The 24,043-nt window shown below is 41.2% G+C and overlaps 1 protein-coding gene across 1 annotated transcript in view; it reads right to left on the bottom strand.

The window, feature by feature from the left end:
- LOC145346986 (lethal(3)malignant brain tumor-like protein 4) overlaps positions 1-24,043 on the bottom strand; it is a 329,699-nt gene that overhangs the window by 3,647 nt on the left and 302,009 nt on the right. The window contains exon 23 of the mRNA XM_080194871.1: positions 18,057-18,119. Within this exon, the coding sequence (XP_080050997.1) occupies positions 18,057-18,119 (63 nt within the window). The remainder of the gene's footprint in view (positions 1-18,056; positions 18,120-24,043) is intronic.

Here is a 24,043-nt window from a genome sequence, read left to right as displayed (position 1 = left end):
TTGGAGGAGCAGTAAGGGTAGGAGGGAAGGAACCTGTCTAGGAGGAACAGCAGCAACATCCTGGACAATGAGGCTGTTGTGTTCAACTGTGGAACTCTGATTTCCTCTGCGAGGCCAGGAGGAAGAGAAGGGAGTAGAGGGAATGGCTGAGAACCCAATAATAAAGCTGGGAGCAGGCCCAGGGGAGCTGCTTGCAGCAAGATCAGGACATCTGTTCCGTTGTGTGATTGGGGTCTAGAAGGGGGATACTGTCTACGTTCCAAAAGTATGCTACTCAGTTATAATTCCTCAAAACCATTACTATTTACAGTACAGTAAGTAAGCATCCATTGACTCTATCTACACTTCCTGCTGCCTTGGAAAAGCAGCCAGCATAATCAAAGATCCCACGCATCCTAGACAGATTGTCTTCCACCTTCTTCCATTGGGAAAAAGATACACAAGTGTGAAATCACATACCAACCAACTCAAGAACAGCTTCTTCCGTATTGCCATCAGATTTTTGAATGAACCTACATATATTAAACTGATTTTTCTCTACACCCTGGCTATGACTGTAACACTATATTCTGCACCCGCTCCTTTCCTTCTCTATGAGCAGTATGTTTTGTCGGTATAGCGCACAAGAAATAAGACTTTTCAATAATGCCCCAATACATGTGACGATAATAAGTCAAATCAAATACTTGCATATTTGGACCAGTAAAAGAGGTTGGAGCTTCTCTCCTTCCACATCTCTCTTACTTCTCAGTCATTTGATCTAACATCATTACTACATCAGCATGCTTCTAATGTTTTCTTTATTCTACAGCAGGTGTCAGCAAAGAATATATTTAATATATATACACTCTATAGACAGCTGTTTGTAACTTCCAGTTATGGTGGTAACGTGTTTTTCATTCATTTCATTTATTGGTGTCACAAATAGGCTTACATTAACACTGCAATGAAGTCACTGTGAAAATCCCCTAGTCATCACACTCTGGCACTTATTCGTATACACTGAGGGAGAATTTAGCATGACCAAAGCATCTAACTAGCACGTCTTTTGGGCGAGGAAATGGGAGCACCCAGAGGAAACCCATGCAGACACAAGGAGAACGTCAAACGCCACACAGACAGTAACCCAATCTGGGAATTGAACCCAGGTCCCTGGTTCTGTGAGATAGCAGTGCTAACCACTGTGCCACCCCAGAATCAGAACTGCTGTTATCTGCTTACCCTATGTTTTCTCTGTTCTGGTTTTGAACCACTATTGCACAAGCCATCTTAATCCCAAATAAAGGTAATATTTGCAAAATATGTTTTAATCTATCGTCGATACATGGTTAACATTTTATTTTGATCTGATCAATCCTAGGCTATAGATTGGATGAGCTGCTATACATTATAGCTATTTCATTTAGGTATTTTTGCTATCTAGTCTATCTAAAGAAGGCTAACCTGATAAAAAAACAACACAAATACAGAAATAATGTTACTGTATGAATGAATTACCTAGTAATGGAGTTAGTGAGAATGAAAAAGGAGTCCCTGAAAACCGGAAAAAAAAACTCATGCGAAAATGTCAAAGAGAGTCCTTGAAAAAATATATTTGACTCCTGGAGAATGAGGAGGACTAGGAATAAAAACAGCAGGTCTTCTTGCAGTGAAGAAAGATCACCATTATTCCCACCTCAGCCCTCCACTTAACCAGCTGGGTCTGTAGGTTAAAGAACAGATGCACTGACATGTATGAAGACCAGCTTTACCAGCTATGCTTCATAAAGGATGCAGTCAGTGAGCTTTGCTGTTTTGCCACCTTGCCCTTCAGACAAACTCAATGAAAGGGATGGCTATGCTATTGGCGCAGAGGTGACTATAGCCTTGATTTTCTACACTACTTGATTATTCCATGCCACACAGTACATATTCCAGAATTATTTGTCAGCATACAACCAGTAATGGAAGCCTTTTTTACTTTCATCGCTTGCACATGGAAAACAACACCAGGCAACAGAACAAACTATTTTTTTCCACATTGCGGTCTTCTCTAAAGTGTATGTATGCGGACGTTTCCACTAATCTCATGATCTTCATCATCAGCAAAGAGTTTCATTCCTTTAATACATACTTGGTATGTGACCATATAAATATTAGCACCCACTGTTCTGGTAATCCATTGTACCACGGTCATTTGAGGAAGAGGAAGACTAGATTATAGCTCTTTAATAACTGAGAATAATGTCTTCAATTTTAGTTTGTGACTCGTTGAGACAGCCCAAACAAGAAATGAAAAGCATTAAAATTAGGTATAACACGTTCACTCAAAATCAAGATGCAACATATCACGAGAAGGTTGAAACAAAGATTCTGGTGCTTGGACAACAGAAGCTGCTTCGTAGCATACTTTAGCTCTGAAAGATGATAATAGTTTTTTTTAATAACCAAAACACAGATTCAAAATTTAACCAACAGCTGCAAATGCTGGCCTTTAAAAACAAAAGTTTTGACAGTGCAGTTTTGCCTCTTTTAAATGACCATTCCTGATGAGAAAGTAAAGAATTTATTAATTCTATTCATCTCAATAAAATAAATTATGTTTGAAGCTTTAATAAGCCCATTGCACATCTTATGAAAAGTTCCAAATGGAGATCTGTCTGAGAAAGGGAAAAAGTGAGTGATTATGTTGTCTGCTTAACTAATCTCTCCAACTAGCGAGAATTATCAGAGTATTTCTGGATCACTTACATGAACTATTTGTGATATTTTTCTGCAAGGTAAAACATATATGACCTTGCTCAAGTGAAGCTCATAAAATCCTGCCCGAGGCCAATGGAAAATTCCGTTCTGTCGGCCTCGCCCGCCCCAATTCCAGGGATGGAGGGATGGAGAGGTGGTAAAATTTCGGTGATACTCTCTAGACATTTCCTTGTTCATAGAAGTCCTAACAATTAAGTCATTCAATTACACAAGTTTACCTACTACAAATGAAATTCAATAAAATCCTATCTTTTTTCTCCTATTATATTGCTGGGTAATTAAACCCACGCATGAACATTATTCTTAATTGGGGCTTTTGTAATCATGAATGCTAAAGTCAATGAACTGTAGAGTCTTGATCATTTCAGTAACATTAAAGTTAAATATATAATTCAGTGAATCCAATAATCTCTCTAAATTCTACATTTTATGTTACACACATTGAGCAAATAACCATATCACATTATCAAGAAAACACATCGTTGCAATATTTATCTTAATGATTTGTAAATAGTAATTAAGAGGCAAACAGCCATTGTGCTTGTTCATCACCATTCATCACCATTTTAATTTACTTTTGAGAAGCTACTGGGCCTGATTTTATCATCAAGTACACCCGTTTTCAGGCACAAAAACTTGATAAAGTCAGGCGTGAGGCAAGTAGCACAATCTGCACCTGCCTCCACACTGGTTCCCTCTTTAACAAGGCCTGAAAATGGCTGCAGTCAGGACTGCACCCAAAACGGGTGGGACAGCCATTTACATGTATTTAAATTGTCTTAATGAGCTGCACACACAAGCTTACTGGCACTTCCCCTTTTACCATTGTGTTCGCCCATTCAGAATTGACGCGAAACAGACATGCTATACGAAAGTTCGATTTGGGTGCTCCACTTAGTGAGGAGGTAAGTGCCGAATGTCTGATGGCTCTCTGCTTGGGGTGGGTTGCGGGGGTGGGGGGTGGGGGGTGCGCGTGCAGGATCACTGCCACTCTGCCTGTGATCAGTGAGGGGGAAGAGGAAGGAGAGGGCCGCAAATCGGTCTGGGTGGTGGGGGGAGCAGTTAAGGGGGTCAGTAATGTTATGGAGGTGGGGCATAATGCCAGAAGGCATTATCCAGGTTGGGAGGGGGGTGGTGGGAAGCATCATTCCATAACTTTTTTTGTTTCTGCGCACAGGCAGTTGGAGACGCTGATCGGACCTGCATGATTTTGGGTGCATTAAGCCCTGCTCACAGGCTTGTGCAGTGCGATTCTGAATTGCTGATATTTTTGCAGGCAGAGTGTGTATGGGGGTGCCAGAGAACGGGTCTAAAAGTCAGATCTGAAACACTCCCAGTTTCAAGTCCGCCCAGCACTCAGAATCAAAATGGTAAAATAGAGTGCACTGACTCTAAGGAAGGGCTCATGATGTGGAAATGCCGATGATGTGCAAATGCCAGCGTTGGACTGGGATAAACACAGTAAGAAGTCTTACAACATCAGGTTAAAGTCCAACAGGTTTATTTGGTAGCAAAATCCACTAACTTTGGAGCGCTGCTCCTTCGTCAGTAAGTGGGAGTTCTGTTCACAAACAGGGCATATAAAGACACAAACTCAATTTACAAAATAATGGTTGGAATGCATTTACAAAATGATAATGTACTCAGTACTCAATGCCAACAACTGCCAGTCTCCAGATGGAATTTTACAACTCATGCGCTTTATCAACCAATTCTTCCAGATACACGGAACAGCCATGAGGACCAAATTTGCACCTCAATATGCCAACATCTTCATGCACAGGTTTGAACAAGACCTCTTCACCGCGTAAGATCTTCAACCAATGCTATACACTAGATACATCGATGACATTTTCTTCCTTTGGACTCATGGTGAACGATCACTGAAACGACTACATGATGGCATCAACAAGTTCCATCCCACCATCAGACTCACCATGGACTACTTTCCAGTATTGGTTGCAATCTTGGACACATGCATCTCCATTAAGGACAGTCACCTCAGCACTTCATTGTACTGCAAGCCTATGGATAATCTCACGATGCTGCACTTCTCCAGCTTCCACCCTAAGCACATTAAAGAAGCCATTCCCCACAGACAAGCCCTTTGTATACACAGGATTTGCTCAGATGAGCAGGATCGCAATAGACACCTCCAGACGATGAAAGATGCCCTCATAAACACAGGATATAGAGCTCGACTTGACCTCCTCAGAAGACAAACATGGGACACGGCAGACAGAGTACCCTTCATCGTCCAGTACTTCCCTGGATCAGAGAAGCTACAACATCTTCTCCGGAGCCTTCAACATATCATTAATGAAGGTGAACATCTCGCCAAGGCCATCCCCACATCTCCACTTCATGCCTTTAAACAACCGCACAACCTCAAACAGACCATTGTCCGCACCAAACTACAGGAGAACAGTGACCATGACACCACACAACCCTGCCACAGCAACCTCTGCAAGATGTGCTGGATCATCGACACAGATGCCATCATCTCACGTGAGAACACCATCCAGGTAAACGGTACATACTCTTGCGACTCGGCCAACGTTGTCTACCTGATACACTGCAGGAAAGGATGTCCTGAGGCATGGTACATTGGGGAGACCATGCAGATGTTATGACAACGGATGAATGAACACCACTCAACAATCAACAGGCAACACTGTTCTCTTCCTGTTGGGGAACACTTCAGCGGTCACAAACATTCGGCCTCAGATCTTTGAGTAAGCATTCTGCAAGGCGGCCGTCACAACACACAATGTAGAGTCGCTGAGCAGAGACTGATAGCCAAGTTCTGCATACGAGGACAGCCTCAACCAGGATCTTGGGTTCATGTCACACTATCTGTAACCCCCATGATTTGCCCGGGCTTGCAAAATCTCACTAACTGTCCTCTCTGGAGACAATACATACTTCTTTAACCTGTGCTTAGCGCTCTCTCCACTCACATTGTCTGTATCTTTAAGACTTGATTACGGTAAAGATTCGCATTCCAACTATTATTTTGTAAATTGAGCTTGTGTCTTTATATGCCCTGTTTGTGAACAGAACTTACACTCATCTGACAAAGGAGCAGTGCTCCGAAAAGAAACCTGTTGTACTTTAACCTGCTGTTGTGAGACTTCTTTCCATGGAAGGACACTGTTCCACTGGTTGTGGGTGCTCGTCAGTACACTGCTCAAGTGATGATTATTCATACACATGCCCTGATAAGTGAATATTTGTAGTTTTCTGACCACTGAATTTGACTTTTTTGATTTGATTTGATTTACTGTCACATGTACTGGGATTCAGTGAAAAATTTTGTTTCTTGCATGCTATACAGGCCAACATACTGCTCATGAAGAACATAGGGGGAAAGGAAAAGAATAGGGTGCAGAATATAGCATTGCAGTTACATGGTGAAGAGAAAGATCAGATTAATATCCAATGGGACCATTCAAAAGTCTAATGACAGCAGGGAAGAAGTTGTTCTTGAATCTGTTGGTACACTTTTTCAGACATTTGTATCTTTTTCATGATGGAAGGAGGTGGAAGTGTATGTCCGCGTGGTATCCTTGATTATGCCAAGGCAGCAGGTAGGGACAGCAGCTGAGCCCATTCACCCCGTTATTTCATATGTGCCCTTCAGGAATGTCAACCATTGCTAAACACCTCACTCAGATGTTACTGTTGGCCACTCCACTGGGCTATGTTCGGATTTATTTTTTACATTGGGAATCCAAACTGTGCACGTGGCAGCTGGGAATGGGCCACAAAAGTATGGTTTGGATTTTTCACATTGGTCAGGCCCATGCACCTGACCAATGTAAAAAATTGAAACTGTGCATGTGTGGCCCTTTCCCCACTGACACATATGGGCAGCCCAAAGTTCCTTGGGACTTAGAGATGACAACCACAGAGCTGGAGATGTACCTGCGCAAAAATCAAAAACACAAAGGGTACAAAAACTCTGGGAAAAGCGAGAGAGACAGAGGTCGAAAAACAGAAGGCAGAGAGAAGTAAAAAAGAAAGTTCCCAGTAAGTGAAGAAGACAAAGGTAAGAAATAGGAACCAATAAAGTTAAAAGGAGAAACAAGTTCATTTAGAGAAAGTGCGATGAGCAGCCGCCCTTAAATAAGGTGGATTCAGGAGATGTCGAAGAGATCCCAGAAAAAGCCCCGAAGATCCAAGAAGGCAACTGAAGATTGGTAACTCTGCTGCGTGGCATTAGAGCAAGGATGCACCTTTGGAGAAGTAGTTCTAGGCTTGGCATTGCCAAAGAGCTGAAATCATGCTTGTAAGCTAATGCTTCAGGGCATTTATGTAATGTGGTGTGTTTGACAACATTACACAAATGCCCTGAAGCATCAACTTACAATCATAAGTTTGGCCACATAAGTTCTTGAAGAGAAAGGAAGAATCCCACTTTGATTCAGATGTAGCCAGAAGAACAGAACCTCAGGAGGAAAAAGCAAGGTTCATACACAGACAGTAAAGTCATAGCTACTCGGCCTTTGGATTTTCATGGCCCTGTCTCAGAATGCCTAACTTGAAGGGAGAAGCTCCCAAACAATGCAATGGAACCAGGTAGATTGAAGTACCATTTCAACACAAAACACATTCACTCTCCAATAGGGATATGCAGCATTTCAAGTGCCTGAGAGAACAAAATGTAAAATAACATATAATGTAATGTGTGTAGGTTTCAGACAAGGCGCAGGAGACGAGTTATCTGATGGCTGAGCTCATAGTGAAATCAAAGAAGCTACACACCATTGCTGAAATCCCAATTTTGCCAGCATGAAGAAGTATTGTGAGAGTAATGTTGGGAGCTGATACTGTCAAAGAAAGCAATAAAGTTCCTCTTTCTGATAGTATATTCAAACAGCGTACTGACAAAATGCAACTTTATATTGAACAGGTACTTCAACAAGAATTAGAAACGAGTGGAAAATTTGCCCTGAAGACCAATGACTCCATGGATATTAGTGGACACAGACAGCTCTTAGCCAGTGTCAAGAATGCTGAGAATGTCTTCTTTTGGGAAGAAATACCTAATTATGTGACCAGAGAAGAAATCTTTTGTGTCACAACTGCTCATCTGGAGGGTAACAATCTGAACTGAGCCAAGCACAATACATTCTGCACTGACAGAGCAGCTTCTATGGTGGAAAAAGACAAAGGGTTTGTGAGGAAGATGAAAGAAAAAGAATCCTGACATCTAGATCGACTGCCATATCCAAAACAGTGCCATCTGCTTTAACTGCAGTTAGACTAAAAAGTGAAAATAATGAAATATGTGAACTCACATAGAGAAAAGGAGTAGGGTATTAGGCCCTTCACTATTTATTGTGCTCATGGCTGATCATCCAACTCCTGTTCCCATCTTTCCCCTATATCCTTTGGTCCCTTTAGGCCCAAGAACTATATTTAACTCCTTCTTGAAAACACACAAGCTGGAATTTTAATGTTCCACCTGCCAGGGGAATCGGAGTGGGTGAGTGGCAGACCATGGAAAGGTGCATTGATCTCGGGCAGGATTTTATGGTTTAATGATAAGCGAGGCTGTATAATGTTGCGCACAATGTTTTGGCCTCAACTGCTTATTGTGATAGAGAATTCCACAGGAATTTCTCCTCATCTCATGGTTTACCCCATATCTTTATATTGTGACCCCTGGTTCTGTACTTCCCTGCCAGCATTTTGGACTCAGCATTTTCCCTAACACTGATATCATGATGACTGTCTACAATTTCCTGTCTTTCTACCTCCCTTTACATAGTTGGGTTATATCATCTATTCTCCAATTCATGAGAGCTGTTCCAGAGTCTATAGAATCTTGGAGAATGACCACCAATGCATCCATTACTTCTGGGGCCACTTCCTTAATGACTCTGGGATGCAGATTATCAGGCGTTGGGGATCTATCAGCCTTCAATCCCATTAATTTTCCCAACACCATTTTCCCACTAATACTGATTTCCTTCAGTTCCTTCCTCACACTAAATGGTGTGTTCCCCAACATTTCTGGTATCTTATTTGTATCCTCCTTTGTGAAGGCAGAACATAAGAACATAAGAAATAGGAGCAGGAGTAGGCCATCTAGCCCTTCGAGCCTGCCCCGCCATTCAATAAGATCATGGCTGATCTGTTGTGGCTCAGTTCCACTTTCCCGCCCTCTTCCCATAACCCTTAATCCCCTCTCTTATCAAGAACCCATCAACCCGCTTCTTAAAAATATTTAGCGAGGCAGCCTCCACCACTTCAACGGGCAGAGAATTCCAGAGATTCACCACCCTTTGAGTGAAGAAGTTCCTCCTCAACTCCGTTCTAAACCGCCTCCCCTTTATCTTGAGGCTGTGCCCCCTAGTCCTACTGTCTTTTTTGAGCGGGAAGAGTCTCTCCACCTCTATCCTATCCATCCCATTCATCATCTTATACGTCTCAATGAGATCTCCCCTCATTCTTCTAAACTCTAACGAGTACAAGCCTAGTTTATTCAGCCTCTCCTCATAGCTCAATCCCCTCAACTCCGGTATCAGCCTAGTAAACCTCCTCTGCACTCCCTCCAGGGCCAAAATATCCTTGCGCAGGTGCGGCGCCCAAAACTGCACACAGTACTCCAGCTGCGGCCTCACCAATGCCCTATACAGCTGCAGCAAGACCTCCCTACTTTTATATTCAATCCCCCTCGCTATGAAGGCCAGCATCCCATTCGCCTTCCTGACCACCTGCTGCACCTGCAAGCTGGGTTTTTGCGACTCATGCACAAGGACCCCGAGGTCCCTCTGCACCGTCGCCTGCTGCAGTTTTTCGCCACGTAAGTAATAGTCCTTCCTACCATTCTTCCTACCAAAGTGGACCACCTCACACTTGCCAACATTAAATTCCATTTGCCATTTCCTGGCCCATTCGCCCAGCCTATCTAGATCCTTCTGCAGACTCTCCACACCCTCCGCACAATTTGCCTTTCCCCCAATCTTGGTGTCATCAGCAAATTTCGACACCCTGCACTCGGTTCCCTCCTCCAGATCATCTATGTAAATGGTAAATAGCTGAGGCCCCAGCACCGACCCCTGGGGCACCCCACTAGTCACCAACCGCCAATCCGAATAGCACCCATTGACCCCCACTCTCTGCCTCCTATTTGACAACCAATCCTCTATCCACGCTAACACCCTACCCCCAACTCCATGTCCCCTGACCTTCTGCAATAACCTCTTGTGAGGTACCTTGTCAAACGCCTTCTGAAAATCCAGAAAGACCACATCCACCGGCTCTCCTCTATCCACTGCCCTAGACACATCCTCATAGAACTCCAGTAAATTTGTCAGACACGACTTCCCTTTAATGAAACCGTGTTGCGTCCGCCCTATCAAGCAATTCCCTTCAAGATGCCTCGCAATTTCCTGCTTAATGACGGATTCTAACATTTTACCTACCACAGACGTTAAACTAACCGGCCTATAATTCCCCGCCTTTTGCCTGGCACCCTTCTTAAACAACGGCGTAACATTAGCCGTTTTCCAATCTTCCGGCACTTCCCCGGAATCCAGCGACGTCTGGAAAATAACCACCAAGGCATCCACTATCACCTCCGCCATTTCTTTCAGAACCCTCGGATGCATTCCATCCGGTCCTGGGGACTTGTCCACAATCAGCCCCTCCAGTCTGTCGAGCACCACCTCTCTAGTAACAGTAATGTCATTAAGACCCTCCATTCCTACCACCTTTCCATCGCTAACACCCGGCAAATTATTCACGTCCTCCTCCGTGAAGACAGAAACAAAAAAGTTATTCAAGACCTTAGCCATATCCCCATCCCCTACCACTAGCTCCCCTTTCTCATCCTCTAAAGGACCAACGTTCACCCTAGCCAGCCTCTTCCTTTTTATATATTTATAAAAACTCTTGCTATCCTTTTTTATATTAAGTGCTAGCCCAGCCTCATAGCTTCTCCTACCCTCCTTTATCAACTTCTTTGTCAATCTTTGTTGACATTTAAACCTTTCCCAATCCTCTTCTCGCCCACTACTCTTAGCTACTCTAAATTCCTCCGCTTTTAATTTAACACTTTCCTTCACCTCCTTCGTTATCCACGGCTTATTACCTCTCTTCCTACTGTCCTTTTTAACCATCGGACTAAATTTCTGCTGAGCACCAAGAAAGATCTCCTTAAAGATCCTCCACTGCTCCTCAGCAGACCTACCTTCCAACGCACTCCCCCAGTCCACATTCGCCAATTCTTCTCTCATCCTACCATACTCCCCTCTATTCAAACAAAGGAACCAAAGTACACATATAGTTGTTCAGGCACTGTATTTAGTTGTTCCCCACTAGAAATTTCCCTGTTTCTGACTGTGTGACCTACAAATTTCTTCACCAATCTTTTTCTTTTCTTGTACCTACAGAAGCTTTTAAAGTAAGTTTTTATGTTCCCCACAAGCTTACTCTTGTACCCTATTTTCTCTTTCTTAATCAATCTCTTTCTCCTCCCTTGCTGAATTCTAAATTGATCTCAATACTTAGGTTTGCCGTTTTCTCTGGCCTATTTGTATGCCCCTTCCTTAATACGATCTCTAATTTCCTTTGTAAGTCATGGTTTGGACACCTTTCCCATTTTCTTTTTGCACCAGACAGGAGTGAACAATTGTTGCATTTCACGCATGCGTGCTTTGAATGTTTGTCATTGCTTAGCCACCGTCATCCCTTTAAAGTAAGTCAACTCATGCCTCATACCATCATAGTTTCCTTTATTAAGATTCAAAACCCTTGTTCAGAATCACTCTCCATCTTGATGGAGAATTCTATTATATTATGGTCACTCATCCCCAAGGGACCTTGAACAATCAGATTGGCAATTATTCATTTTTCATTATGCAATACTTGCCTTTTTTTTACTTGGTTCCTCAATATATTCATTGAGAAAACCACCCCGGACATAGTCCAGGAATTCCTTCTCTACGGTATGGTTAATAATCTGATTTACCCAATCTATATGTAGATTAAAGTCACCCATAATTACAGATGTTCCTTTATCATATGCATCTCTAATTTCAAATTGCAACATCATCTTTACAGTTTGGAGTCTATATATAACCCTGACTAATGTTGTTTTGCCCCTCAGTTCTACTCATACAGATTCCACATTATTGGAGCTAATATTCTTCCTCACTATCGCGTTAATTTCCTCTTTAACCAGCAATGCAACCACATCACCTTTTCCTTCCTAAATACTGAATACCCCTGGATGTTCATGTCCTTTGAAATTGCTCTTGTTTACTAATTTGTGAAGGGCTGGGAGCCAACTACCAGAGTTTGCTCATGCACACATAAGTGTGATGGCTGTCGCAAGAAAATATCCTCTGTCATGTTTATAATCTCTGTGATGTGCTGGAAGAATTTCTGTTCTGTAAGTTGTGATGATATTGTGCCTTTAAGAAATGTATTTTAGTCATTTTTCTGTGCTGAATGTGTTTACTAGTTTCTTCCATTTTATCTCAATCCAGAAGCACTGTATTGTTACTGTAGCAACATAATTTATCTTAATTGATGTAATGTTTGTTTTGATCTGAATTAATGCAGGGTTCTGTTGTTTTGAGTTTTCCCCTGGGATATTGCAGAGTGGAGCTTGATTAGGTTGACTGACAAGCAAGGTCATATGAATGGGTACAGCTCGGCTTCCACAGAGAACTGAAAGCAGAATGCTTTTGGGATTTTCAGAGAGAACTCAAAGCAATTTGCTCTGGAGTTTTCTTCCTTAGTTAAAATGTAACTGGTTAGCATGAGATTTTAGCATATAGAGTGTGGTAACTGAAATATAATACAGATATCTGAGTACGAGTCATTCTGTGTTTCATCAAGAAAATATTAAAGGCACCTTCAGTGACTGAGTAATTTTCTCTGCATCTCTTACTCTGTCTGAAGTGGAGAATGGAATCTGCTAAGAAAGAAGCCTTTTTCTCCAAGTTTCTACTGTCCAGGGGTGGAGCATTCTCTGGAAGTTGCTGCATGAGAATTGCAAGTTGCTGTATGAAAGAGGTATAGAGATTCTTTCCACTTAGAAAGGAAACCAGAACTAGAGGGCACAGCCTCAAAATAAGCCGGGGGGGGGGGGGGGGGTGCAGTTTAGAACAGAGTTGAGGAGGAACTTCTTCTCTCAAAGGATGGTGAATCTCTGGAATTCTCTGCCCATTGAAGTGGTGGAGGCTACCTCGTTGAATATGTTGAAGTCACGGGTAGGTAGATTTCTGATCAATAAGGGAATTAAGGGGTATGGGGAGCAGGCGGGTAAGTGGAACTGATCCACTTCAGATCAGCCATGATCTTATTGAATGGCAGGGCAGGCTCGAAGGGCTAGATGGCCTACTCCTGCTCCTATTACTTATGTTCTTATGGAAGTCAGGTGTCTATCTGGATCACTCTCAAGAAGTGTAAAAAGTGCTAAAGAAGGGACTTATGCTTGGGGAAACTGCTGAATTGGAACAATAGAGATAGCTAGCTATTAAGCATTATACTTAAGTATTTTACTTGGTAAAAGTTATGCTAGTTCTTTTTGTTAAATTCTAACTGTTTTCTTAAATAAAGTTTGTCTTAATAAAAGCTTCCAAGTGGGTTACTTGAATGATATCTGGAGTGAAACACCTTATGCTCATCTTAATTCCAAAACCAAATGTAAAAGTTAGGGTCTGGGTTAACTTCACAAAATACCTTAGAGTTTCTGATCAGTCAAGGACTCAAATCAGACTGGCAAAAAAATGTGGTAAGTGGGTCGACTGGGATGTTCAAGCTAGCATCATCAAATCTTGCTGGATAAATGATACTCAACCCTATCTCAACATATCTTCAAAAACTACAAGAGAAGTTTGAATCTTTCTCTTCATTAGATGGAAGACTTTGAGTGAGTACATGATCTATTTAGTTCACTTCCTTTTGAATCATCAAAGAAATTGTAATTAAAAGAACAAGAGGAATTTCTAGAGCTCGGGATGAATTGGACACTGAATCTGTGTGATGACACTGTGCCTTTTAGGAATATATTTATATCATGTTTCTTGTGAGGGGTATGTTTAAAATTCAACTCTGGTTTACCTAGTGCCAATCTGTCGGCAAACCATGCAGGAGAATAAATGATTCCAGATAATGGGGTGTCTGTTTTAATCTGAGCTAATTTTTTTTGTTTATTTTTGGTTTTCCACCGATGTTTCAGAGTAAAGCTTAATTAGGTTGTTTGACAAGAGACAGGGTCATGTAAATGGGAGGAGTGAAGCTTACAGGGGAAAATAAGTCTAGTTTCTGCTTGGGTCTGCAAGGAGCAGGAAATGTCTTTCTCTCTGGAGGCTGCTGTTTTGGAGCTGTCAGAAGACATGGGTGTCCAAAGGCTCTAGGACTATTAATAAGTAAAACACGTAGCCCATATTGTTCGCTAACTGATTTTGAAGAGGAGTTTACGTCTATGAGAAATATTGTTTAAATTTGAATTAAGAGAGATAGGTTAACAGATACACATTGTCATATTTAAGTATTTCAATTTGTAAAAATTAAGCTAACTCATTTGTTATATTTAAACCACTGTTCAAATAAAGTTTGATAAAAGCTTCCTAATGTGTCAATAAAATCACACTTGGAGTGAAATATCTTATCCTCACACTAATGCCAAAATAAATTTAGAGTTGGGGGTCTAGTCTAAATTCCTAATATACCTTGGGGTTTCTGATCTGGTCCCTGAGTTTTCAGAGATGCCTCTGGACACATTTTGGTTATTTGCATGACAAGATTATCTATCTATTTCAGACTGTGCTATAGCAGTACCCTTACCATTTCTGACAACTTATCTGCGCAAATTGGCATTCACAATACTGGCTTATGTAAAAAAACAAAAGCACAGAATGCCTGTCAGTGGAGCAAAACCTGTGAGTTGCTGATGCACTGTTGTCAGTTCCTGTGTAAGAAGTCTCACAACACTAGGTTAAAATCCAACAGGTTTATTTGTAGCAAACACCACTGGCTTTTGGAACTGGCTGTTCCTTTGTCAGGTGGGTGGGAGTTCTGATCACAAACAGGGCATATAAAGATACAAACTCAGTTTACATGAATAATGATTGGAATGTAACAAATGCTACGACAACGGATGAATAAACACCATTCAACAATCACCAGGCAACAGTGTTCTCTTCCTGTTGGGGAACACTTCAGCGGACATGGGCATTCGGCCTCTGATCTTCGGGTAAGCTTTCTCCAAGGCAGCCTTCATGACACACGACAGCGCAGAGTTGCTGAGCAGAGACTGATAGCCAAGTTCCACACACATGAGAACGGCCTTAACCGGGATCTTGGATTCATGTCACTCTATCTGTAACACCCCACAACTTGCCTGGATTTGCAAAATCTCACTAACTTTCCTGTCTGGAAACAATACATGTCTCTTTAACCTGTGCTTAATGCTCTCTCCACTCACACTGTCTGTACTTTCAAGACTTGATTAGCTATAAAGACTCACATTCCAATCACTATTCATGTAAATTGAGTTTGTGTCTTTATATGCTCTGTTTGTGATCAGAACTCTCACCCACCTGACGGAGGAACAGCCAGTTCCGAAAGCTAGTGGTGTTTGCTGCAAATAAACCTGCTGGACTTTAACCTGGTGTTCTTACTGTGTTTACCCCAGTCCAACGCCAGCATCTCCACATCATCAGTTCCTACGTTCAAAGGCAAGCCCAGGTGTCACACTAGTGTTGTTGGTAAGAGGCTGCTCACAGCTTTTCCTTCATTTATGGCCTTTCACATTGAGAATGCAGACTTAAAAAAACTAAAAACAATTGAAATCTTTAATGGGAAACACTTTTAATTTGTGTATTTTTTAAATAAATATTTTGTATTTGACATGTAGCTGGTGATAGAGTTTCCATCATAAACTTCTTAAATGGTTGAACATTGTATTAGATGCTAGCTTGACATTTTTAGGAGGTTTTAAAGATAAAAGGCTTTTGCTTGAGGGTCATTCAGTTGGAGAAAATAGGAGGCGTGCCTCAAATTTTTTTGTAGTATCAAAGTGTGCCATGATGTATAAAAGTTGGGAATCATTGACAAATATAGTAAGGTAGCTAAAATAGGAATGAGATTAGAACCTGATAACAGAGGTCGCTGTGACTCAGTGGGATTAATTTTCACCATCAACCTTTGGGCAGCAAGTTGGAGGAATGTATTGACCATCCATTGTAGAATTCTAATGGGATGAAATGAGGAGTGTTCTAGAATTGTTGGACAATCTGCCAGCTGCCAGGTTACTGCAGAGGGAGAGATAAAAATTACTCAGTCACTGAAGGTGCCTTCAATATTTTCTTGATGGAACACTGAATAACTCTTCCTCAGGTATCAGGTTCCAGTCTGTATTCTGTTTCAGTTACTGTACTCTATATGCTAAAATCTCATGCTAACCAATTACATTTTAAGTAAGGAAGAAAATTGCTCCAAAAAGAAAACCTTGGCACATAAAAAAAACTTAACTTTTGCCATTTGAAAAGGACATTTCTATTTAAGACCATAAGACATAGGCTGAGTGGCCTAATTCTGTGCCTATCAATTCTGCCCCGCCATTCAATCATAGCCCATATTTTTCTTATCCCCATTCTCCTACCTTTTTCCCATAACCCCTGATCCCCTTATTAATCAAGAACCTATCAATCTCTGTCTTAAAGACACTCAATGACCTGGCCTCCACAGCCTTCTGCAGCAAAGAGTTCCATAGATTTACCACTCTCTGGCTGAAGAAATTCCTCCTCATCTCTGTTTTAAAGGATCATCCCTTTAGTCTAAGGTTGTGCCCTCTGGTTCTAGTTTTTCCTACAAGTGGAAACATCCTCTCCACATTCACTCTATCTAGGCCTCACAGTATCCTGTAAGTTTGGCTAATTGCTATGTCCAATTCCACAATAACAGATTTTGAGTTAAAGCACAAAAATCCTTCAGAAAATCGTACTTTTTTGCTAAAAACTTATAGGCATAAATTAGATCCATTGACTTGTGTTGCATCAGGAATTTCTATGTTCCCCATATTTCTATATTTCACTCCTCCTGATGCTTTTCCCCATGCTTCAACAATCATATGCGTACACAAATGGTATTAAAAGAACTGCTATTAAATTTGGAATTATGTACACACAATTTACACATTGCATCATTACAACGCTAAATATTTTGAATCGGAAAATCCATCATGGAACATACACATCACTGGTACATTTGGATTTAGAAAACAGGTTGTCCTTGCCCTAATCTGATACAAACCCAGTAACTGGAAATCATTTTGGCAAAGTGCCAAATGCTGCCATGATTTTCTGACCCTCAATTATGGCGATTTATATAATTGCTGTAAATGATGACTTGGAAAATCTATCTTCCTATTTCTTAACTAAATATCAGAGACCCTCTGCATAGATAATCATCTTTACAAACTATGCACTTATGTTTCTGACTAGCTAGGAGAACCCATGATCTGACATTCCATTTTGTTCTTCTGTGTTATGATCTATAAGTTTCCACCGGTTCAAGGCTCCTGTCACTAAAATTATCTGATTATAAATTACAACCAATGTTTAAAATGAAGGTGCATATGGAAAAACAGTCACATTTGCTCCTAAAATAGATATAAGAAATATTTCCCATGAGAAAGTCAAATTAAGAGGTATCACATAAGAACATAAGAAATAGGAGCAGGAGTAGGCCATCTAGCCCTTCGAGCCTGCCCCGCCATTCAATAAGATCATGGCTGATCTGTCATGGCTCAGTTCCACATTCCCACCCTCTCCCCATAACCCTTAATCCCCTCGCTTATCAAAAACCCATCAACCCGCGTCTTAAAAATATTTAGCGAGGCAGCCTCCACCACTTCAACGGGCAGAGAATTCCAGAGATTCACCACCCTTTGAGTGAAGAAGTTCCTCCTCAACTCCGTTCTAAACCGCCCCCCCTTTATCTTGAGGCTGTGCCCCCCAGTCCTACTATCCTTTCTGAGCGGGAAGAGTCTCTCCACCTCTATCCTATCCAACCCATTCATCATCTTATACGTCTCAATGAGATCTCCCCTCATTCTTCTAAACTCTAACGAGTACAAGCCTAGTTTATTCAGCCTCTCCTCATAGCTCAACCCCCTCAACTCTGGCGTCAGCCTAGTAAACCTCCTCTGCACTCCCTCCAAGGCCAAAATATCCTTGCGTAAGTACCCTGGTTTATGTTAGAACTTTGCATCAGAGCATCATAATAGTCATTCAAGCTTTACAATCTATGAGATTCTAGATGATGGCGGTTTCATTATTTCTTACCTCTTCTTTAAAGATCTTTGCCTGTTCTTCACAACCTGGGAGTGTCTGAACGAAGCTGGCTACCTGAAAAAAAACAAAAAGAACACACATTTTGAGAGACATGAAAGAAGTTGTATTCATCTTGTAATTTTCTTGTCTTCAATGTTTTCCAATAGGCATTACAGCCAATTAAATATTTTTGAAGTACAATATTTTTACAAAGTGCTTTAAAAACCCACATTTTCATATTTAAATGATGTATTATTAGATGTATTTTACATTTTAAAAATTAGTAAATATAGATTGAATGTTAAAATACTATTCTAATGTTTTTGCTGGTGCCTGGGGTCACATTTTCAGGTGTTAAGCTGGGGTCACACTGGAAAATAGGAATTTCCTGTTCTGAAAATGGGAATCACTGATCTAAGGAAAGGGAACTGTTAAGATGCAAGAATACTGGGGCTGGAAAAGGAGGTAAATTTAAATATTTCATTCAGATCCTGAAAATAAAGAGGCGAGATCTCCCAGGGTTATATTGGTACAGAGTGGTTGGGGTGGGATTAGGGCACAGAGACCAAAAGGGGTTGGAGATCAAGATGGGGGTAGACATCAGATTGAAAGCTGTGTTTCTCTCTCTCTGTCTATCTGGTTTTGGAAATTCTGCTGGTTAACTGGAAGCAAGGTTACTTGCTTTCCTGGAGTAGAAAATCTGCAGTTGGTGGCTTGACCAGAGTCTCTCCCTGGCATTCTGGAAAGCTGTTCTGACTTCAAATTGTTCTGAGAACAATTTGAAGTCAGAACAGTTCCAGGAACACACGAAGGTTAGTCTTTGCTGTCTTAAACTTATGAAAAGGACTTTTTTTGTTTATTGGGAGTTTTGTTTGATTGGATCATCTTAGATATATTTGTGAAGAGTTATTCATTATCATGGTTATTTTTTGTTTGTAATTGATAAAAGTTATTACTAATTTTCTTTCCATATATGTTAACTATATTCTTAAATAAACTTGGTTTGATAAAAGCTTCCTAGTGGGACATTTGAAGCATATTTAACGTATAACATGCTTATCCTAGCCAAACTCAAGGTGCAAAATTTATGATCCAGGTGGGTTCCATAGAACACTTGGAGTTTCTGACCTGAACGATAACACGATAATTGGTAATATCTGGGGAGCAGAATTCTTTTCGGAGGTTACAGGTGTCTGGCAATGAGGGAAGTAACAATGTGAGTGTCTGGCAGGTCAAGGGAATTCAGCTCTGCCTGCATATCCTGTTTTGCATGTGGTCCCTCCTGTGAGCTGCATCACTCAGCTGCTCCACTTGCTTATGTCCAGCAGCAACTCAGTCAACAGGATGCAGTTACTGCTGGTGCTGATCATATTGCTTTGTGTTTGAGTTCCAATCTAAGACAACCAAAGTGCTGCCCATTTTGATCTGATTGAGAACTTCCAAAGTATAGAAAGTAAACTCTTAGCAAGAGTGCCATGAACAAACCCTTCCCCTTGAGTAGGCAAGGAAGCAGCTGGAGCACTGAGTATCTATTGGATTATCTGCGTGATCTGTATGTTATTACAGGCACACCCTGACTTCAAAGGTGAGTTTCAGGAAGCCTGGGAATCCATGGGTGTGCCATTTACTCGAGGGAATTACACACGATCGATATAATGCTCCTGAGTTAAACATGGAGGTTAGTGGGTCAGAGCTTGGTTCCAAAATCATGCACGTTTTGCCAACTGGAATATCTCACCCGTACCTAATCCCATGCAGTCTTTCATGTTAATATTCTCATCTAAGTCTCTGGGGACACCTGGGGGATTAGGAGATCATTACAAGTCAGTTAATATTTGGATGCTTTCCACCACATCCCAGGCCCCATTACCACCTTCCATGTGGTGGCTCAACAAGTGATGGACAGCAGCAAATCCACATGGATCTGTGTCGTCATTTGCCTGTGGCAGGTGAAGAATGAGCAAGCACTGGCACTCCAGACAGAGAGATCCCAAAGGAAGAAGCCTCACAGTCCTAAATGTCCATACATTTCCAAAGCAACTATTTCCATTTATCTCATTTGTAACATCAGTAATCCAATCTATAGTATTCTGATAACTGTCCAACTGTAGCTGTGTTAGAATGAAGGCCACTATCTTGCAATATGTTCAGTAACATGTCTACTGTGGCTGTGGACCAAATGGGCCTGGTCTTTACATGTTAAGTATGTTAAATATGTTGGTCCTGTACTACAGGATCCATTTTCAGTTTCATTTTGTCCTTGAGTTTGCACTGTGCAAGTATTAGCTTACAAAGACTTAATTTATTTGCAGGTAATTGCTTTGCTAGTTATTTTAAATAAGACATTAACCCTGGTCACCTCCATTATGTAATTTCACACCAGGCTGAAGTTTGCATGTGACACTGTAATTGCAGCCTGCCGCAGAGGAGACTTTCTAGGAACTTGAAAAACTTATTTTCCCATCTTTCTGATGTTGTGAAAGAGCGGGGTTCCCATCCTCCGAATGTTAACTACTTGTCACTAGGGGATAAAGCTCAGAGAGTATTTACCGAATACAAGTCCTTTGACACAGTCAGCATAACCAGCTTAATAACTCAGTGACTGAATCTCAGACTGTTGTCTGTAGTGTAACTACTAAGACATTAATGTAATCTGACAATGTCTGCACAATCCTCAGCTTGATATTAATGAAATTGACAACAGTACCTTCTACAAAAATTGTCATCAGCTAATGATATCATGTAGCAATTGAAATATCCTTCAGATTAGTGTCAAAATGTCAAACTAATATCTCGGACTTTTTCCAATTTGCTAATATCATAACATTTTTCAGAAACTAATAAACATGGTAGGTTGGATTTTAAGTCAACGATGTGTTGGGAGCATGGGGTCAGGCAGTGCTCGGGAAATCCGGAAGTGCAGCATAATGTGTTTTGTTTTAACCCGTCAATGCAGTAACATAATTTCTAATTTTGCCAGCCAATTAATGTCAGCAACACGATGATGGCCCACATGGCACAATTTGAAATCTGCTCTGACTGCGAGTGAGGTGGGTAGAGGGACTGACCAGAAAGTACTAGAGGAGTCTCATTCAGACTTTGCAACTATAAATCAGGTTTGAGGTGCTGACAGCCTTTTAAACCGGGTTTAATTCCAACCTAAGGTGACTGTGTGGAACTTGCACGTTCTCCCTGTGCCTGAGTTTCGTCCGGGTGCTCTGGTTTCCTCCCACCGTCCAAAAATGTGCAGGTTAGGTGAATTGGCCATGCTAAATTTTCCTAGTGTGTAGGTTAGGTGGATTAGCTATGGTGGGTGTGCTGGTATGGGACAGGGCGGTTGGCTTTGGTCAGATGGTCTCAGAGGGTTGGTGCAGACTTCACGGGCTCAATTGTCTCCTTCTGCACTGTAGGGAGTTTATGAAATTGTACGGATGAAAGTGGGGTCTGCAGGGTGGATAAGTTAGCTGACCATGGAACCATGATACGTGAAGCTGTTCAAGCAGGGGGAGCAAAGAGGAATGTAGTGGTAGTAGGGAACAGTATAGTCAGGGAGATAGACACTGTCCACTTCAGCTGAGTGTGAGAGTTCAGAAAGCTGTGTTGTCTGTCTGGAGAGTAACTTGAAGCGGGAGGGGAAGAATCCAGTTGTTGTGGTCCATGTAGGTATCAAGGACATACTTAGAACTAGGAAAGAGGTCCTGCAAAAAGAGTGAGAGGAGTAGGCACAAAATTAAAAAGCAGAACTTCAAAGGTAATAATCTCCAGATTATTACATGAGACACATGCAAATTGGCAGAGGGTAAATGCATTTAGAAAGATGAATGCGTGGCTTGTGGCTCAAAGGATGGTGTGGGAGAAGTAGGTTTTGGTTTTTGGGGCACTGGCATTAATACTGGGCAAACTGGGGACAGAACCAATGGGATTAGCTACACCTGAGCCATGCTGGGACCAATGTTCTAGTGAACTGCTAACTAGGGAAGTGAGTTTAAAATGAAGTAATGGGGACAAGGGATCAAATTTGGGAAGATATAGGAAATCAAAGAGTGGAAACGAGTCAACAGAGAAAGGTATTAATGTGGGAAAGAGAGGAAGGGACAGAGATTATAAATCTAAGAGTAAATCTACAGATAAAGCTAGAGATTACAAAAATAATACCAAGGGGTGGCATCTTATGGCCTAGTTTGTCCCGAAACTGTAAAATCGTGCCCAAAGTTAACGGACCTTTCCATGATCTGCCCTAATTTTACCATGGCTGGTAAAATTCCTGCCAAGGTGTTTAACGTGGGGAAGTATGAGGTCATGCACTTTAGTAGGAGGAATCAAAAGGCAGATTATCTAAATGGAGAGAGACTGCAGGTGAGTGAAGTACAGAGGGATCTAGCTGTTCTGATGCATGATTCATAAAAAGATATCAAGCAGGTTCAATATATCGTTAAGAAGGCAAACAACATTTTGACCTTTATTGCAAAGGGGTTGGAGTGTAAAAATAGGGAGGTTTGTTGTAATTGTATAAGGTGTTGGGGAGGCCTCACCTGGAACACTGAGTACAATTTTGGTTCCTTTACCAAGAAAAGGATATCGTAACACTGTGGGTAGTTCAAAGGAGATTCACCAGACTAATTCCTGGGATGAGTGGATTGTCCTAACAAGACAGACTAAATAATCTGGATCTTTATTCCTTGGAGTTTAGAAGGGGGAGGGGTGACCTTATTCAAACATACAAGATCCTGAGGGGCTTTACAAGGTAGATGGGGATATGTTTCACTTTTGGGAGAGTCTTGAACAAGGGGACGTAGCTACAAGATACAGGACCGGTCACTTAAAACTAAAAAAATTTCTTCTCACAAAGGGTTGTGAATCTCTGGAATTCTCTGCCCCACAGGGTAGTGGATCATTAGAAGTATTCACATTGTAGGTGGATAAATATTTGATAGATCGAGGAAAGAGGACTATGGGAAATGGCACAGAAAGAGTTGCAATCAGCACAGATCAGCCAGGATAATACTGAATGGCGGAGCAGGCTTGAAGGGCCTAGTGGCCTACTTGTGCTTCTTTCATTTAATTTATTCTTGTCATATATATTGGGATTCTATGAAAAGTATTGTTTCTTGCACACAAAACAGACAAAACATACATTCATTGAGTTCATAGGGGGGAAGGAAAGGAAAAGATGTAGAATATAGTGCTGCAGTTACAGATAGTTGAAGAGAAAGATCAGCTTAATATAAAATAGGTCCATTCAAAGGTCTGATGGCAACAGGAAAGAAGCTGTTCTTGAGTCAGCTGGTACACATTCTTAGATTAACAAAGTGCAAACTGAAGAGATCAGGCCTCTGAACTTCCAACGTGCCTTTTTAACACAAGTACTGTAAACAAATCCTTCCACACAATTAGGTAAGAAAGCAATTGTACTGAGTGCTTATTGACATATTTCTCTGTCATGGCTTTAGCCCCACTCAATTGCTCCTGTCTTCTCATCTCACTTTCATCTGCAAGTTCCAGGAAGTCTGGGAAACCCACTGACCTAAAGATTAAATTGGATGACCCACGTTAATTTTGCTTTGAGTGAGTGATAACTTACTGAAACTGACAACCTGCCTCTCCCATGGAGTTCTGCACATGCAGACTCCTACTGAGTTAAATTTGGACGTTGTTGTGTTGAAGATGGCTTTTCAGCTTGCTGTTCTTGGATTTCACATTTCACCCACACTCAAACTCATGTGCTCACTCAATTTCAAATTCCCACAATTATGCAAGTTGCATATTACTTATTTAAATGCTTATTGGATCCTAAGAAGACCTATATTTCATCAATATGTTGACATGTTGCCATTTTGGATTACAGAGTAATGATATTTTTGTTGAGATGTTAGCATATTTAAACAGTCCATATTTAGATTTAGCTACAAATCTTTGTATTAAGCATAAGATGGTTGCATACCAGTCTTTAAAAAAATGTTTTGGAAGCTTTCAATTTCAACATAGGTTTGTAGATGCTG

Source organism: Carcharhinus amblyrhynchos, chromosome 8, assembly GCF_965287045.1.
Source record: "Carcharhinus amblyrhynchos chromosome 8, sCarAmb.v2.hapA, whole genome shotgun sequence".
Classification (NCBI taxonomy): domain Eukaryota; kingdom Metazoa; phylum Chordata; class Chondrichthyes; order Carcharhiniformes; family Carcharhinidae; genus Carcharhinus; species Carcharhinus amblyrhynchos.
The sequence above is the reverse complement of the archived record's forward strand: the minus strand, read 5'-3'. Positions and strand labels throughout refer to the sequence as shown.